The sequence below is a fragment of the Hibiscus syriacus genome, unplaced genomic scaffold (assembly GCF_006381635.1).
Source record: "Hibiscus syriacus cultivar Baekdansim isolate YM2019G1 unplaced genomic scaffold, ASM638163v2 tig00110578_pilon, whole genome shotgun sequence".
Lineage (NCBI taxonomy): Eukaryota > Viridiplantae > Streptophyta > Magnoliopsida > Malvales > Malvaceae > Hibiscus > Hibiscus syriacus.
The window spans coordinates 750,419-768,251 of NW_024062789.1; the positions used below are offsets into that span (position 1 = coordinate 750,419).

At 34.4% G+C, this 17,833-nt stretch overlaps 1 protein-coding gene across 1 annotated transcript; it reads right to left on the reverse strand.

Moving 5' to 3' along the window:
• Positions 1-5,983: 5,983 nt before the first annotated feature.
• LOC120133283 (ABC transporter G family member 35-like) lies at positions 5,984-13,631 on the reverse strand. Its single transcript, XM_039149889.1, has 22 exons — positions 13,534-13,631; positions 12,845-13,241; positions 12,388-12,597; positions 12,219-12,303; positions 11,935-12,094; positions 11,773-11,849; positions 11,602-11,655; positions 11,101-11,191; positions 10,439-10,740; positions 9,715-10,313; positions 9,462-9,622; positions 9,264-9,373; positions 8,987-9,140; positions 8,728-8,883; positions 8,462-8,634; positions 8,023-8,355; positions 7,554-7,928; positions 7,318-7,451; positions 7,006-7,233; positions 6,729-6,900; positions 6,372-6,626; positions 5,984-6,278 (listed from the first exon to the last, which is right to left on the reverse strand). Exons 2-22 carry the CDS (start codon positions 13,225-13,227, stop codon positions 6,006-6,008), a joined length of 4,485 nt encoding a protein of 1,494 aa, XP_039005820.1. The 5' UTR covers positions 13,228-13,241; positions 13,534-13,631; the 3' UTR covers positions 5,984-6,005.
• Between the last annotated feature and the right edge of the window lie 4,202 nt (positions 13,632-17,833).

Below are 17,833 nucleotides of genomic sequence, written 5' to 3' on the forward strand. Positions count from 1 at the left end.
TTGTTCAACTTTTTGTTTAAATTCATCATTCGATGGATTATCATTTCAAAAGGAAGTTCATAATGAGAAGAACTTATCTGAAAAAGGAAGAAAAAGTTCATAATGAGAAGAGCTTGTTCAACCTTTTGTTTAAATTCATCATTTGATAGATCAACATTGCCAGGTAGAGTTCATAATGAGAAGAACTCGTCATCTGAAGAAGGAGGAAGAAATTCATAATAAGAAGAATTTGTTCAACCTTTTGCTCAAATCCATCACTTGATGAATCAGCTTTTCCAGAGAAAATTCATAATGAGAAGAACTCATCTGAAGAAGGAAGAAGAAGTTCATAATGAGAAGAATTTGTTCAACCTTTTGTTTGAATTCATCATTTGATGGATCAGCATTGCCAGGTAGAGTTCATAATGAGAAGAACTCATCTGAAGAAAGAATAAGAAGTTCATAATGAGAAGAACTCATCTGAAGAAAGAAGAAGAAGTTCATAATGAGAAGAGCTTGTTCGACCTTTTGTATAACTATATCAAAAGAAGGAGATATATCATCATCAGCATTTCCAGAAGGAGTTCACAATGAGAAGAACTCATCTGAAGAAGAAGAAGTTCACAATAAGAAGAGCTTGTTCAACCTTTGCTAGATTACATCACAGAATGAGATAAATTGTCATCCCGAGTGGAAAAGTTCATAATTAGAAGAACTAATCCCAAAGAAGAAATTATTCAACATTGCCATCATAATCAAGTGAAGTCAAATGGATAAAAAATTTTATTATCTTTTCGTCTTTGCCCTATTCTTGTTAACATAAGAATGAGCAAAGAGGGGCAGCTGACGATACTAATTTTTTTACCCATTTTATTTATTTATTATTATTATTATTATTATTATAATTATTATTATTATAATTATTATATATATTATTATTATTATTAAAAAATAATTACAAGCCCAAATCCCAGGCCCAACCAGAACCGACCCAGACTCAAAAGGAAACCCTAAACATTTAGGGTTTCAACTAGGGTTTCTAAACCCTAGCTCCAGCCGTCGCCTCAAGCTTCCAGAAGCCACAGCCGCCGCTCATTGCCGACACTCCACTGCCAGGTGACCCAACCAGATGCTGCCGACGGTCTACTCTACCACGATGCCTCAACAGAAGGCTCCAGAAGACCCAACTACCCCTCCACATGTCGAGCTCTACGGTGAGTCACCACCATAGCTATGGTGACTCACCTAAGCAACCTCATTAGGACCGGTCTAAAGCCATCACCGGTGGTGGCTATAAAAGCCACTGGATCCTGCAAAACAAAAAAACAGACAGAGGACAGAGAGAAAAAAAAAACAGAACAGAAACAAGATACAAAAAAAACTACCAACGATCCCAGTCAACAACAACGCAGCAACAAAAAAAAAGAGAGAAGAGAGGAAAGAAACTTACTCTGTCATCGGAGAACCCCAACCGTCGCCGAAAACAACGAAAACCGAAGGTACTTTTGTAGTTGCTTCGATTGGAAGCTTTTTAAGGAAAAAGAACACCGGAAACAGTTTTAGATCGTCCCGATCTATATTTTGGTGTATTTTTGTAATTTCCGGCCACCATTAACGGTGGCCGGCAGCGGTGGTCGGAGCCCGGCAGCGGTGGCTGACCGGGACGGCTTTCTCTCATTTTATGTTTGAGAGAGAAGAGAAAGGAAGAAATGAGAGGCTGGCTAATACCCTCTCCCAAACGACGCCGTTTTGGGGGAGGGTATTTCTGTAATTTTATAAAGGGTAAACCCCGTCTGCAGTATTCCAAATTTGTATACCTTGTAATTTAGTCACTGAAAGCAATTTTTGATTATTTTAATTTAGTCTTCTAATTTTATTTTATTTTAATTTAGTCCTTATCAGTATATATATATTTAGGTAAATATCAAATTTAGTCCCTCATAGTTTATTAATTATTATTTTAATCCCGTATTATTATATAGGTTAAATCACACTATTAGCACTCAAGTTTTATAATATTTCGAATTAGGACTCTAGTTTTATAATTTTACATTTTAATCATTAATTTTTATTTTTGACTATGATTTTTTTTAATACTATATTTTTATTTCCTTTTATTTTAATCATTATTTGCAATATTATTTTATTATTATTATTGTTTTTAATTATTATTTCATTATTATTATTATTATTATTTATATATATATATATATAATAAATAATATTTGTTTATTTGTTAAAATCCTATATTTCATAAATCACTTTTAATAATCATATTTTAATATATATTTATTTTTAAGAAAAGGACTGTCTTAAAGCACCTAGAAGTCCGTTTTCTGATATTTTTACTAAATATCCTATTTTATAATTAATTATTTATTAATATCAAAGAAAAGAGCTGTCTTAAGGCACCTAGAAGTCATTTTCTGATATTTCTAAATAAATAAATATTTTATTTATAAATATATATAAATTAATATTTTTTGATAATTATAATTTGAAATAATAGGATTATAAATTAAATATATCATTGAATTCTTAAATTTCTAATAATAGAGACAATATATAATTAAAAAGTACCAATTTTGGGCGTTGTAGGGGTGCTAATCATTCCCTAAACGTAACCGACCACGGATCCTTTTTTTATTATTAAAAATAATGAATTTTTGGTTAAAACGCGGATCAGTTTATCTTTTAATCTATGTTTTGTTAAAAACTCTTTTAAAGGATGATTTTTAGGTATTCGACCTACCTGATCCAAAAGGCCGATGGCGACTCCCAAATTATTAAAAAAAAAATCATTTATTCACATCACTTTTCTCGCCAAGTAAAAAAAATTCGTGCCCGGACGAAAATCGATTACGACACCATCAATATACGATTTTTTGTTCTTAAACAATAAATAGGATAAGCTTGACTCTCACAAAATCTTATCGTTATGGAATGAAACATATTTGCATGTCCTTTTTTGAGTATACGTCGAAGGATATAGATTAACATGAACAAAATATAATAACGTTATTATTAAAAGAATAAATTTAATTTATTGAAATTACAAAATATAATTTATACATGTTTATTTATTTAAAAATATTTTATTATTTTTGTCATGAACTAAATTATTTTAGTGATTAAAATTGATGGATATTATCTCAAAAGGTTTCAAATTCTAGTTAGAAATTGCAAAAAATGTTTGATCTTTCATTATCAAATAATTGAGAATTTTCCTATCTTATAATCACATTAATTTAATAAAAAAATATTTTATTTTTTGTACTTATTTGAAAACAAATTATATTTTGTATATAGATTTTTCAGTAAATGAGTGGTCAAATATAATTCTAATAAAGTCATACATATACATTCACCTAATCATAAGAGAACCTTATCTTAGGGGAAAACATTAAAAATAAAAAACGCATCGACATGAAACGACACTTGATTGCAGCTTTGACATATGACCCAATGGACTAAAAAATTCGATACTTTTTTTTCGTCGGAGAGAAAAGGGCTATTGTCGGTATTTTAACTTTATACTTACAAGATTAACCAATGGTCATATTCATTTTAAATATATAATAACTTTATGATCTCAATTGTAAAATCATAAAATCTATTGTGGATTTTAGGGTAAATTATACATTTAGTACTTAAACTATTAGTTTTAGTCCGTTTTAATATTTAAACTTTCAATTTTTTAAAACCACACCTAAAATTTACTTATTGTTTCATTTTAATACTCCATCGTTAAAAACTTAACGTGTTTTTAATACATAAAGTATCAATTTTGATCCATTTTAGTATCTAAATTTTTTATTTTGTTAAAACTTAAGTACAATTTAGGTACTAAACGTGTTTTGGTACATACACTTCCATTTTTTTTCTCAAAACTTTATGGCATGTACTAAAATGAAATAAAAACTAAACTTTATGTATAGTTTTGAAAAAAATTAAAAGTTTATGTACTAAAACGGATCAAAACTGATAGTTTAGATACTAAATACGTAGTTTAGCCTAGATTTTATTATATTTAAATTATTATATTCATATTGTATTAGCAAAAGAATATGAATAAGGAAGATGAACTAAGAACCTTTGAAGAGAAGGACTACTTTAAAATCTAGAGATTAAATAATGTCCATGGGTATTATATTAATATGATTGGGTGTGAACATGGACTTTACAAAAGAGAAGTCATTTGCATTAGTGAACTTTTGCATGTGGTGGTGTTGGACTTGATTTTGTCCCTTTCCTCTTTCCAGTGGAATTTGATTAACTTTTAAAAAAACACACACTTTTAAGCCAATCAAGTGGCCTATAGTTTTAAATTTATCACTTTCGGTACATGTTTTGTGTAGGTATTACGACAATGTTATCGAATTCAAAGATTAATTTAGTGATTTAGTAAATTTACATTTTAATCTCATAAATTATAGCTTTTATATTCGTGAACGACGGTTTTTATTGTAAAAAATATTGATGTATAATCAACATATTTGGTATTTTCCTCAAATTTGTGTGTCTGTTTTTCCAAGAAAAATCTCAAAGTGATAACTAGACTATAATACAAGAGATAATAAGGTATTAAACTTATATAAAATAATAATGCTTTATAATTAAATAAATTTTAAATAAATAACACATTATTTATTTATTTTATTGATATGAGTGATTACAAAGAACTATTTATTGAAACGGCTATCAATCATTTGTCAATGAACATTCGAGCACTCATGTAGATAATATGCTTGAAACTGAACTTTTAAAAAAATAATAATCTCTTTAATACTGAAGTCATTTAATCAGTTAATTGATATGAAGTCGTTTAATCAGTTAATTGATATGACACCATTTATTTTAAATATGAAATAAAAAATTAACTTTATCAGTACTGTTTATCTTCCCTTAAAATGCTTACATCTATCGTGAAAAAAAAAATCAAAAGTAAGATGGTAGTAAAAGGAAACTCCTATGAGACGTGTACATCACAGCTTCAATGTCGAAGTAACCTCACATTAGATACATTTGTTTTGAACGCTCACCACATATTTCCCTACAAGGAAAATTCCAAGAAAGATACACGAAATATCATCAAAAGTTAAAGAAAATGATTATTTTATTAGGAAACATAAGAATTAAATAATAGAGTAGCAAAAACATTATTATATGAACGTGAACCACAAAATATTTGAAAGGTGAGTAGACAGATCAAATCAACAATTTTTTAGGCCATAGTTAATCACCCAGGAATTTGGACTTATGCGTATAAATGATTTGAGTTTCGATGTATCTAATTATGCTAATCTTTTATTTTATAGATGCTACAAACTAATTTATATAATCAGATTGAAATTCGAATATATAGATTTATAATGAGGAAATGGATTTTCCCATAAGCTTGAAATTGATTTGTCCCGACTCGGCTAGACTCTTTGGACCACTTTGTGCTAAAGCCAAGCTTTTTAGGTGGCTGCAACCGCCACCCTCGTGATTACTCAGATTCCAGGAATATGGGATTACGTACACATTCAACTTTGTCCATACGTTTAAAATCTGAGATATTAATACTTTATAATATATATGTTAATTTTTATTTTAAAATTAAATTAAATTATTTAACTGATTGAAACTGTTAATTTTTTTTGCTGGTATTATGTTTAATTATCTTCCATTTCGTTATTAACCAAAGCTTCATCGAAAAATATATGGCGATGAGAGCTGCCACCTGTTAGTAAAAATGCGCGTGTGACTTCGTATGCGAGCCATGTTGTTGAAGGCTCACCGCCTACTTACCCAGCATACGGTATTGACACTCCCAAATTTCTCCTCGTCTCAAATTCTTCAATTACGTAACAACAATTTTGTTCATTCCTTATTTGACTTTATTTTCTTCTAATTAATGCGAGCTAATGTTGCAGATGCATGAATTGAGCTTACAACGACGATATGATTGGTTCCCTTGAGGTTGTTTATATTTACAAGGTCACTCCCATTTTGCTTGAGGAAGAATTTCCTTCATAAATCCCTTATCTGGTTTGGAAATTGAGTGTCTTTATGCAGTAGGCAAACATGAAGGCGAAGAACGCTGCAAAGCCAACCAAAACTGCAGCAATTGGTCCCATGAAGTCCGAATCGTAGCCGTATTGATCTTTGATATACCATTTAATGGTAGGGTCAGGCTTGATGCCAGGTGCTTTAATGGTGTCTTCGATATCTCCGTACTGTGACACAATCAGTCCGTAAACCGTCCATGCAACAGGGCAGATCCAGTAATACCATACCCACCACTTGGGAATTCTCTGTAAATTCAAGAAAGGAACTGATATCAGCTTTTATTGTGAGTATGATTTTTTATAAAAAAAACTGATTTCTTGTGAAAGAAGTAAACCTACCGGTCTTGGAATAAAAAAGCCAGAGAAAAGATTAAAGAGTGCATAGAAAGCTGCGGCGAAAATAGATGCTATTTGATGGTTTGGTGTGATGGAAACAGTCATCATTCCATAGAATGTGAAGTAAAGGAAGGAGAAGAAGTTGATGAAGAAGAACCAAAAGAACTTTGCTGCCGTCCATTGAAAGCTCACCATAGCATACACAATAAGTGTATAGTATGTTGTTTGAACAAAAATGTAAGGAATCTCACAAAACACCTGCATGCCATATAATTTAGGTTTAGTCTTCTATCAGTTCATGTAGTTCAATCATTTGAACTTATTTAAAGAGACTGGTGAAATTAATGGCCTTTCCCTCACCTGTGCAAGGGCATAAGGTAATGCAGAGTACATTCCGGCTGCTCTTTCACGATAAAACACTGTCCTTTCAATGGCTACGACTGGTTGAACTGTTGAGCAGTTATTGATTCCAACAAACAAGACCGCGGCATACATTGCCCCAATTATCATTGTAAGATCAGCTGTGGATTCCCTGAACAATTGAACAAAGAGCACAGAGAATGTAAGCAGTCTGTAAGTATTTTGTCAAAAAAGATTAAGAAAGCTGAGCATTATAAACATGAAAATAGGTACAGACCTTTTAGTGCCGATCCGCCAGAAAATAGTACCAACCATGAGTGCAGAGACCAAAGTGAAGAAGTATCTGACAAGGTTATAATCTGGACTTCTCCAATAAGTCCACCATTGCTTCCAAAGGCATGATTTGAATTGGCCCCATGTCGATTGCGAGTACTGAGTGGTGAAATAGAGGTCTTTTGCTTCTGGGGGTGGTGTGCTCAACTCATTTACCAACGCCTTGTTTCTCCTGTTCACAGATGCATAAATTAGCTCAGCATAAAAGAAAGGTATAACGATTGAAATAGGGTCACTATTGCTTGTCTCTACTTACTGATACAAAGATGACGACTTATAGTACTCAGCAAAGTCCATTCCGAGCCGAACTTCAGCAGCTACGGAGCTCACTTCTAGCATCCATGTAGCCGGGTTGTACTTGTCCATAATTTTGGGGATTTCAGGAATGGACTGCAATGGTGAGTAAGAGATGAATGAGGAGTCAGAGGAGACCACCTTTTTCATATTTAATTTAGTGTTTTAGATATTGAAGATCCTACTATAGTTACATACCTCAAAATATTCAATGATCTTATGAGAGTTTCGGCCTAGTGGTCCGGAGTAAATCACCTGACCTCCTCTTTTCATCAGTAGCAACTCATCAAACGCTTCAAAGATATCAATACTAGGCTGATGAATAGTGCAGACAACTGTTCTTCCAGTGTCCACAGTGTTTCTGACAGTCCTCATGACAATGGCTGCCGCTCTCGCATCGAGGCCAGATGTTGGTTCATCCATGAAAATAATTGAGGGATTAGCAACAAGCTCTACTGCAATTGTCAACCTCTTTCTTTGCTCAGTTGACAACCCTGTGACTCCTGGCAGCCCTACTATGGCATCCTTGAGATTGTCTAGCTCTACCAGTTCCATCACTTCATCCACAAAAATCTAAAAGATAACAGCGAATATTGTTTACAGACTAAATTAAACAACTAATGCCATACTTTATTTCACTAAAAATTACAGAATTGAGACTTCTTACCATCTTTTCCTCTTTGGTGACATCTTTGGGAAGCCTTAGGAAAGCCGAGTAAATCAAGGATTCTCTGACTGTAACCTGGGGCGAGTGAATATCATTTTGTTCACAGTATCCAGAAATTCTAGCAAAGGTTTCTTGTATCTTGAGGTATCCGGAAATTCTAATATCACCCTCGATATATCCACCGGTCTTTCTTCCCGCTAAAACATCCATCAACGTTGTCTTTCCTGCACCACTGACTCCCATCAATGCAGTCAAGACTCCAGGCCTGAATGCACCAGTTACTCCTCGAAGTAGTTGTAACCTGTCTTCTGCAACACCTTGTGCCTTCATTTCCTGTTAAATAACTGAACTTTAGACCATGCTCAACGGTAACAATTATAAGGTTTATGTATTTATTTTGCTTTTGATTTGGATGATAAGAGTGGAAAAGGGAACTTACTGGCGGCATATCAACATAGTAATTGACAGTGTCGAAGGACATTGCTAGAGGAGTGAAGGGAAGAACCATTCCTCTCTTGGGAGCAACACCATTGGCTGCATCAATCGAAGAATCCTTCCTGCTGATTCCTTTGGGATTGGTCCGACTGCTCAATCTTCTGATTGCCATTTCTCCTAAAAGATTTTATTTGATATGATTAGCAGAAATTGGTTACCAAGTTAAGAGGGAAACAAGATCAACATAGTTCATTTTGTTATGTTTCTTACTTGAATTGGTTGCATCTGCAGAAGACAGAGATCGACAGAACGAATCTTTGTTTGATTTTGGTCTCCTTAACCTTGGTTCACCCTTAGAACCCTCATTGTTAGCCTCCAGCTCTTCGGCAGTTTCTTCTGAAATTACAGCCTGTGGCTTCCCAAAGGCTATCATGCCAACCAAGAAAATGTACAAGATTAACTACCTAAAGGAAAAACACAGATGTGCAACATAATGGACACATTAATCTAACCGAATGTTAAAACTTACGGTTTAGGTACATGAGGGCGAAGGTGAAGAGAACATTGAACAGCACTGCGAACCCTAAAAGAGCAGCTGCACCAATCCAATACCAGTTTTTATTATTGGGAACATCAAAATTCCTGAGCACTTGTATCCCCAAGCTCGTAACGTTGTCCGAAGCCTGCATTATGGACAAAAATTCCGCTTGTAACTTGATTTCTTTCAAATGAAAATATACATGCATTTTTTTAGTTGTTTTTAACTAATTGATATCTTTTGTCTGTAGGAAAATTGAATAAGATACCTTTTTGTTCATCCACCTTGGAGCAAATAGTTCATTCACAGTAAAGGCATTGTAACCGTAAGTCAAAGGTGAAACCCAGTAAGCCCACTCCCACCAGTTTGGGATTTCACCTGCCCAAAGAAAACCACTCCATATTAGTGCTTTTTTTTTAAGTTAATGTACCTCAAAAAGAAACTTAAGATATTTACGAATGCAGACCTTTCGGAATGATGAAGCCTCCGAGCAAGAACACAAGGAGAAGAGTGAGAGCCCCACCAGTGTTAGCTATGATCATTGTTCTGCATATTCCAGAAGTAAGTCTAAAGAGCCCAGCTGCCATTTGTTGTACTAAAAACACCAACAGGAATGTCTTGAAAAACCTGTCAATAGGTTTAAGGGGTTAGTAAATTAATAGTAATTTGAGTTACTATTTGACTTGTTTCTCAAGGAAGAAAAAGCACATTCAATTTACCTGCTGGCCTCAGGTGCAAATCCCGTAGTGTAATATGTTACGACCATCCAAACAGTGGATTCTAGAATAGATATTGGAACCCGGAGTAGGAACGTTGGCAGAGTGAAAGTCCAGACAGGGTGGAATAGAAGGTCTCTTTGCTTGTAGAACACTGGAAGCCTACTGATCATCATGGACAGCTCGGAGAAACCATTGAACATGTTGATGATCATTCCGAACAGAAGTGCACCGACATAGATTGCCGCATCTTGCTCGTTCCTAGTGCGTAATTCAGTCCTCAAAAACACTGTGGAAGTAATGATTGCCATGACGGTAATCTGGACCGTCTTGAAAACATAAACAAAGGAATTCCTCTTGATCAATAACCACTCTTTGTCCCAACAGGCCCTAAGAAGTTCCATTTTGGAGACCGAGTATTTTTTGAAGGCCAATGCCGCTCTGTGGCCTCTTGACTTGTCGAAAGGCACGGAGATCTCGTTCTCTAACCTCACTCCAACATGGAAATGCTTGAACCTGTTTGCAAACTCAGTTACTGTAATGTATCTGTAGGGTTTACTCCTATCTGCCCAATATTGCTCTTGATCCTTCTTTGAGGTAACCTGTCACAATTTCACTACCTTGTCAGCTTACGTTGCGCCGTTTTTTCGTTTTGACTAAACTAAAACCTAATTTACTATTACCAAGTAAGTTAAAATGTGAACTGAAAATAGTGTTTTAGTTCTACCTCTTGCAAGAAGTCAGCTGTGCCTTTCCTTTCAGGACATTTGAAGCCACAACTCTCGAAGAACTCGACAACATGCTCACGTGGACCTTGGTAGACAATTTGGCCCTCTGATAAAAGAATGATATCATCAAAGAGATCGAAGGTCTCGGGAGCCGGTTGGAGCAAGGACATCAAGATTGTGGCCTCTGTTAGGTGCACAATCTGCTGCAAACACTTAACTATCTGGTATGTCGTGGAACTGTCAAGGCCCGTTGATATTTCGTCCATGAAAAGCGTCTTGGTAGGTCCAACAATCATCTCCCCTATAGTTCATCAAATTCATTACGTTATTATCATTTGTCAATGAGAAAGTAATGACAAAATTAAGATAAAATTATATACGTTTGCGTGTAGGAAGGGTTGGTGGGAGATCAACTTTGTGATATGGTCAAATGAATGTGAACATCTTGCATTTGGCTTAGTTTTTCAATCTTGAAATCCTTGGGGGAAATTAGTAAGGTGGGTTTTCTCTTTTCAATGTTTCCCACGTGTCTTTTTAGTGGAAGCAAATGATTTGTAATTGCTTTATTAGATGTGATAAGCATGAGAAAACTGATGGATTAAGAACAAAGCAAATCGATACTAATAATTACAGAAGGTTTATGGGACCAAAAATAATGAACCTGTTGTTACTCTCTTTTTTTGACCTCCAGAAATGCCCCTCTGCATCTCATCTCCAACAATGGTATCCTTGCATATGTCTAACCCCAAAATCTGATCAATTCAACAACATACGAAAACCTTACGTTAGCAAAAGGTCATTTATCTATCATTTCCATGGTTAATGACTCTACTTTCAACTAGCATGTAATTGGAAGAAGAAAGGTGGCTGGGGGCTAGGTCCCACATTATCCACCGACTGTATGTCATTGGCGACCATGAGTCAAAAGATGGTAGGTGAGGGTACATTTCTGACAAAATGAAATTCTAAAATATTCCATGATCGAAGACCTTTGTTGATTTAGTTGAACTACAATTTAGTAACACATTTTTTTAAAGACAGGAATAGAAAGTCAAAATACATTTGTTTTTTTATATAAAAAAATGAATGATTTTTCTGAGAAAAAAGATGGTAGATGTTGAAATTCATGCATAATAAATATGATTTTTTTTAATTAACTTACTTTGAGAGTGTAATCTGTCAAAAGGCTGCTTACAACTCCTTCCATTGCAGTTGCCTGAAGAATAAGATCCACATGCATGTTATGTTATGTTATGTCTGAGAACTATTGTGAATCTAACACACAAATATTTTGCTGCCTTTGTAATACTGTGGAATTCATGATTCTGTTTACCTTCATGTAAAGGTCTACATCAGCTTCTGGGAAAATTCCTGCATCTTTTTCCCTTCTAGCAAGCTCACTTAAGAGATCTATAATAAACAAAACACTTACAAGTTTGAGTAATTCATCAATAAATTTGATAGTGCTCAAATTTTGGTTTGTTTTTCTTTTTACCATATCGAGTGCCAACACCCTGGCATCTTGCTGAGAAATCTAAGGTTTCTTTCACTGTCATTTCTCCGACATGAACATCATTCTGGCTGATATATGCAGATGTCTTTTTAGGAACAAATTCATTCAGATTATATCCATTATATGTTACTTCTCCTTTAACCTGCGTTTCTCCCCCCAAGAAAAACAAAAATCAGCTACTTTTTCTTTGACAGTCAATGTTAATCTTAAAGACTTGTGAGAAAAATTACTAGGATAAAAGTTGAAAAAGATTGATTGTAACTGACCCTTAAGCTTGGATCCAACTTGCCCGCCAATGCCAGCAAAAGGGTTGTTTTCCCAGAAGAAGGTGGACCTAGTAAGAGTGTCATCCTAAAACCAAAAATAAATAATTGGTATTATCATGTAGAATAAATATAATATCACTATATCAACTATAAGGTGTTAAAACTATACCTTGATGGTTTAACAATTCCGGAGGCATCTTTAAGAATAGTGAGATTAGTTGTCTTGGCAAGTCTGATTCCGACCATTCCGAGAACCGACTCGAAGATGTTTCTAGCAGCGTTTGGAAGAGAAGGAAGAGCCCTGCTGCCGATGTAGCAGTCGGCTTCTATGGTCAAGTGCTCGAACCTAACTTCTACCGTAGGAAGTCGAATCCCGACCCTGTCATGATTGTAATAGAGTGAACATATTACAATTCATATGGTTCAACACAACCGACTACTTTGGCAGACTAATGTATGCATATACACATTGGTTAAGTTGATGAAACGAGAAATTTGTCAATGAAATTAGGTTAAGTCGATGCCTAATCAGAAAATAAGAAAGGAAACCCAACATAATAGTAAGTAATGACAATTGAGAAAGAGTTTTTATTAGGAAGAAAGGTTTAGAACAAAGCCAAACTTACTTATCAATCCTGTTTCTAAACTTCCTCAAGAACCTCTCATTGTCTTCCTCGGCAACCTTGAAAAGCATGTCGATGAACTTCTGCCTGTCATTCATGTCAAGCTTCGTAACATCGACTGCTCTATGTTCCACCCTGTTCCCTACAATCTCATGGTCCACAAACGATTGCATGATGCTGGTTCTGAGCCGATCATATGTCGGTAGCTTCTCGATGGCGGCCCATTTTAGAGCTTCTTCATCTTCATCGACTTGGCTACTCCTTCTGGAATGCTTGGAACCTGAGAATACATCTTCCATGCTCCAGCTACTCCTGCTTAGGCTCCTCCCTATGCCGCTATGCCCAGTTCTTTTGCTGGGATTCCTTGCTCTCTCGATACCATCCATATCTTCTGTAATCCCTGGATTCACATGTGAAAAATTCATGTTAATTTGTTTGATTAATTCATATGAAAAATTAAAAAGCCTAAAGACAACCACTTTTTACGTTAGTTAAAACGAGGCTTTCAATGCTTTGTAAGCAAAAACAACATCTGAACGTCAAAAAGAAATACCACCGGTTATGCTGAAAAAAACAAAACAGAGGAAGCCATTCACAAGGATTTTCTTTTCTGTTTTCTCAGCAAACAAACAAAGAAAAAGAAATCCAATGAATTGCAAGAAAAGAACTCACTGTGAAAAAGCAAAAACAACTTTGATTTTCGAGAGAAAGAAAAGAAGCTAGAGTTTTGGTGTTATTTGTAGTTTATGAAATTGAGAATCTGACTGCACTTTTTGGCTCACTTTGTTTCTCCTTCTCTCTGTCACCTTGTCTGGGTGTAAGTTGCAGAGATTAAAGAAGATGGCACAAGTGAAGGATAGCGCTTATATATATATATATATGCAATGCAATTGTGTGACAGACTGCTCTGTGCTCATATTTTCCAAAAGTATTTATTTTTGACCTGAGATGAATAGTGATTAAATATGATAGGCCGTGATCCAATATGCAAGAAATACACAGGTCGGTCGATTAACGGATTGGGAAGTCATAGTTACGGGTGTTGGTCGATTAATGCAATTGTAGAGCACTTAATCGAAAGAAAAAATTAAACAAAAAAATCTCAAATATAAACTACCTTTGTACGTATAAAGTATATCAGTGTAGGGAAATTATGGCAAAGTGAAGGCTACCAAAAACGCCCAAGAGGATTAAGGAAATATAATCCCTGGATTATGTTTCCCAGATCTTCTTTCTAAGTTTCCATAAATGGTTTAGACTTTAATACGTACTTCGTTTTTTTATATAAACAATGCTAATGCCTAAGAAGTACGTACACTCCAATTATTTTGTTGTTAAATTAACATTCACTTTTTAACAATCTATAGAGTAAGCGGTTAAAAATGCTCAATTAACATCTCTCACCATTCTTAAATTGTGGATTCAATGCTCATTAATAGTAAAAATTCTTTTTTTCCCCTTCCTCTAGGTAAAAGTTGTTAAAAAAATTAACGTTATATAAATGAGTAATTCTTTTTTATAGTATAAGGTAATTATAATCTTAAAAGGTAGGTACAGTGCAATGATTTCCATTGACATTGAATTGTGGTAGGAGAGATTAGGAGTGGAATTGTTAAAATTATTGAAACCACAAGATATTCACGGCAGTTCTCACCCTATAAGCAAAATGATGTTTGAAACAAACTTAACCTACTCCACTGACTTGTTCTCCCTTCTAAAATCCCAACCCAAAACAAAATCTTACGACCTTTTTTATCTGTGGCAAAGAAAGATAGCTTTGCCCATGTATATATATATATGTATGGCAATCGAATAATTTGGATTATATTCGATTTAGGTTTGAATCGAGTCAAATCATATATCATTTAAATTAATTTGAGTTGAAGGTATGTAGGGTTGAATCAAAAAATAGTTAATAATAAAAATAAATTGTTCGTTTATTTAAACTCAATCATCGAGTTTAAATCAAGTAGATGTTTGGTTTCGATCAGGCTTGGGTAAATAAATTTTGAATTACTTTTAGTTTGAGATGCTCTTGGTTCGAATAACTTTAGATCTAAAGTTCAATAAATTAACATGAGTATTCAAATTAGGATCAATTTTATCAGGTTTATATGTATTATACGTTTAAAGATTAAAAAACATATTATTATTATCTGAATTTTAAATTTTTTATTTTAAAATAATTTTACGAAATGATTGATTAAATTTTAGGATTAAGCACACAAATGGTTTTCGACTATAAGATATTGTTTTGTTATGTCCTTCAACTATTAAAAGTACAAAATGATCATTTAACTATAAGGTGTTACTTTGTTGAGTCCCTCGACTATTAAAAGATATAAAATTGTCACATGACTATTCATATGTCCCAAACTCATCTTTTTCCATTAAAAAATTAACGATAGTTTGACCTGGACATTAACCTGCTGAATGAGATATGTTAAAATCTTATCTTAGAATCTCAAACAACTATCATATATCTCAGACAACATGTTAACGTCTAGCTCATAAAACCGTCAAATTTTTATCGAAAAATGATGAGTTTTGAATATATAAATAATTAGATGGTCATTTGTAACTTCTATTAGTCAATAGACTCAAGAAGATTTGTCATATAGTCAGATTACCATTTTATAACTTTTAATAATCGATAGATCCAACGAAGTAACTATTTATAGACGAATGACCATTTTGTAAACTTTACCCTAGATTTTAAATTCATCACACTTACTCTTTACCATGATGTGCATTAAGACTAGCAGAGTTACGGGGCAAAAATGCCAGAATAATGCATGTGGGGAATATTTTTTCCCCAACTAATGCCCTTTGCCTATTATTTCCCCAAATGGGGTGAAATATACAGCGCTCAATGTGGTTCTTTGGATATCTCGGCGTTTTTAGGGTTAATTTTTCCATGATTGCTTTCTCGGCGTCTTTCGGGTTATGAAACTATGGGAATGCTCGGCGTCTTCAAGCAATTGGCCTGTGGGATATCTCGGCGTCTTCTGCATGCTACAAGGAATGCCAAGGTGGATCTCTCGGCGTCTTCAAGCAATTGGCCTGTGGGATATCTCGGCGTCTTCTGCATGCTACAAGGAATGCCAAGGTGGATCTCTCGGCGTCTTCACCTGTCGTCTGGCGGAATCTCTGCATTACTCTCTGAATCGTGCATGCATTCTGGGGGCTGAACGTCTTCATCTCTGCATGCATGCAGAGTTGATTTAACAGTTGAATATAATAATAGGAGTGCTCGGCGTCTTTAGTTAATAGGGTTACAGGGGCGTTCGATTTCCCGGCGTCTTAAGCTATACATGGAGAATATTTGGTTGCAGGTGGTCGTGATATCTCGGCGTCTTCTTCTTCCGAGATTCGTTCTGCATGCGCCTGTCTTCTTTGTGTCCGAAGCGTGAGATTCGTCTGAAGCGTGAGACTAATAATTTACTCGAAGTCTTCAATTACTTGTTATAAAATAGGGGTGGGTATTGTATTTCATTGCATGCAGTTGGTTTTAACTTACAAAAGCAAGTGAGGGATTTTTTTTTGCATTAGATTCAATTGAAGCTGCTGCTTGAAGTGATATTGGAGATTTTTGTTGGTTCGGTAATTTTTCGAGCTTTGGTTTAACGTCGTTCAAAAACACGTAAGTTCTTTCTCGTTTCCCATGCGAACTCTATTTTTTTCGTGTTGAAAGAATGCTCATATATGTTAGGAGAATGATACATTTAAATTTTGTTCATGAGACCATAGTAATGTAATTTAGAGTACTAATGATAATTTAAAATTAGAAAATGTAAGTTTGATGATTAGGTATACAGAAAATTTAAGTTTGAGTATTATTGTTAATTTAAATTTTCGTGTAATTTTTAGTTGTATTTTTATATAATAATTATTAGAATTTTTATTTTGATTTAGTGGGAAAAAAATTCTCATTATGTAATCCTGATATTTTTACCGTAATAATAATGTATTTAAGTATTATTTTTATAAAACAATTGTTAACATAATTTATATTTATTATTTATAGTTTTGTAAATAATTAATTTTCATTACATTATTAATGTAATTTATTCTGAATATCTATATTTTTACGTGTAGAGAAATGAGCAACAAATTTTTCACGATTGTCCATTTCAATGGACATATGATGGAAAATGAGGTCGGAGTTATTTTTCAGTCTGAAACACCTATAAATATGATGTTTAAAAGGGACATCACATTTGCAGAGATCAAGGAGAGGATAGAAAGAAAAATACGTGCTAAAGTTGATGGTTTGAGGTACAGATTTATGGTATGTCCCAATCCGGTCAGGTATGCTGCAGTACCACTTGAAGAAGACGATGATATTATAACTATGGTTGAATTACATGACTCAACAAATATTCCAATTATTGAGTTATTTGTTGAGTTGTGTAATATATCTAATGTGCCTGGGTCATCAATAAATGCGGTTGAAACTTCATCTCAAATGGGTTTCGAGAGTCATTTCGATAACCCAACATATAGGTCGATGAACAGCTTTGTGGCGATGTTGGAAAGCGCAAATGAAGTTGGTGGAACATCTGGAGCCGCAGAGTATGATGCTGAAAACCGCTGGGAAGAAATACTTGAAGATTCCAGTGAAGATGAAGAAACTGAGGAACCTCTTTTGGCTGAGGATGATGCCATGTTCCATGGTGATGAAGCTGATATCCGTGTGCTCATGCAGTCGCTGCATGTATACATACTGGAATCAATTCATACACTTATGTTGATGAGTGCTTTCACCTACAGAGGATATTAAATATATACAACCATGAGTTCAGACCGATCCCAAATGAATCTTATTGGGACAATCGCGATCATGATGAATGGTTGCCAAATCCACTACTTCGTAGAAGTCCAACGGGTCGACCGGAATCTACTCGTATTCATACCAGTATGGATATACATATTAGAGAGAAAGGCCAACCGAAGAGGTGTGGATTATGTAGAGGTGAAGGGCATTCAAAA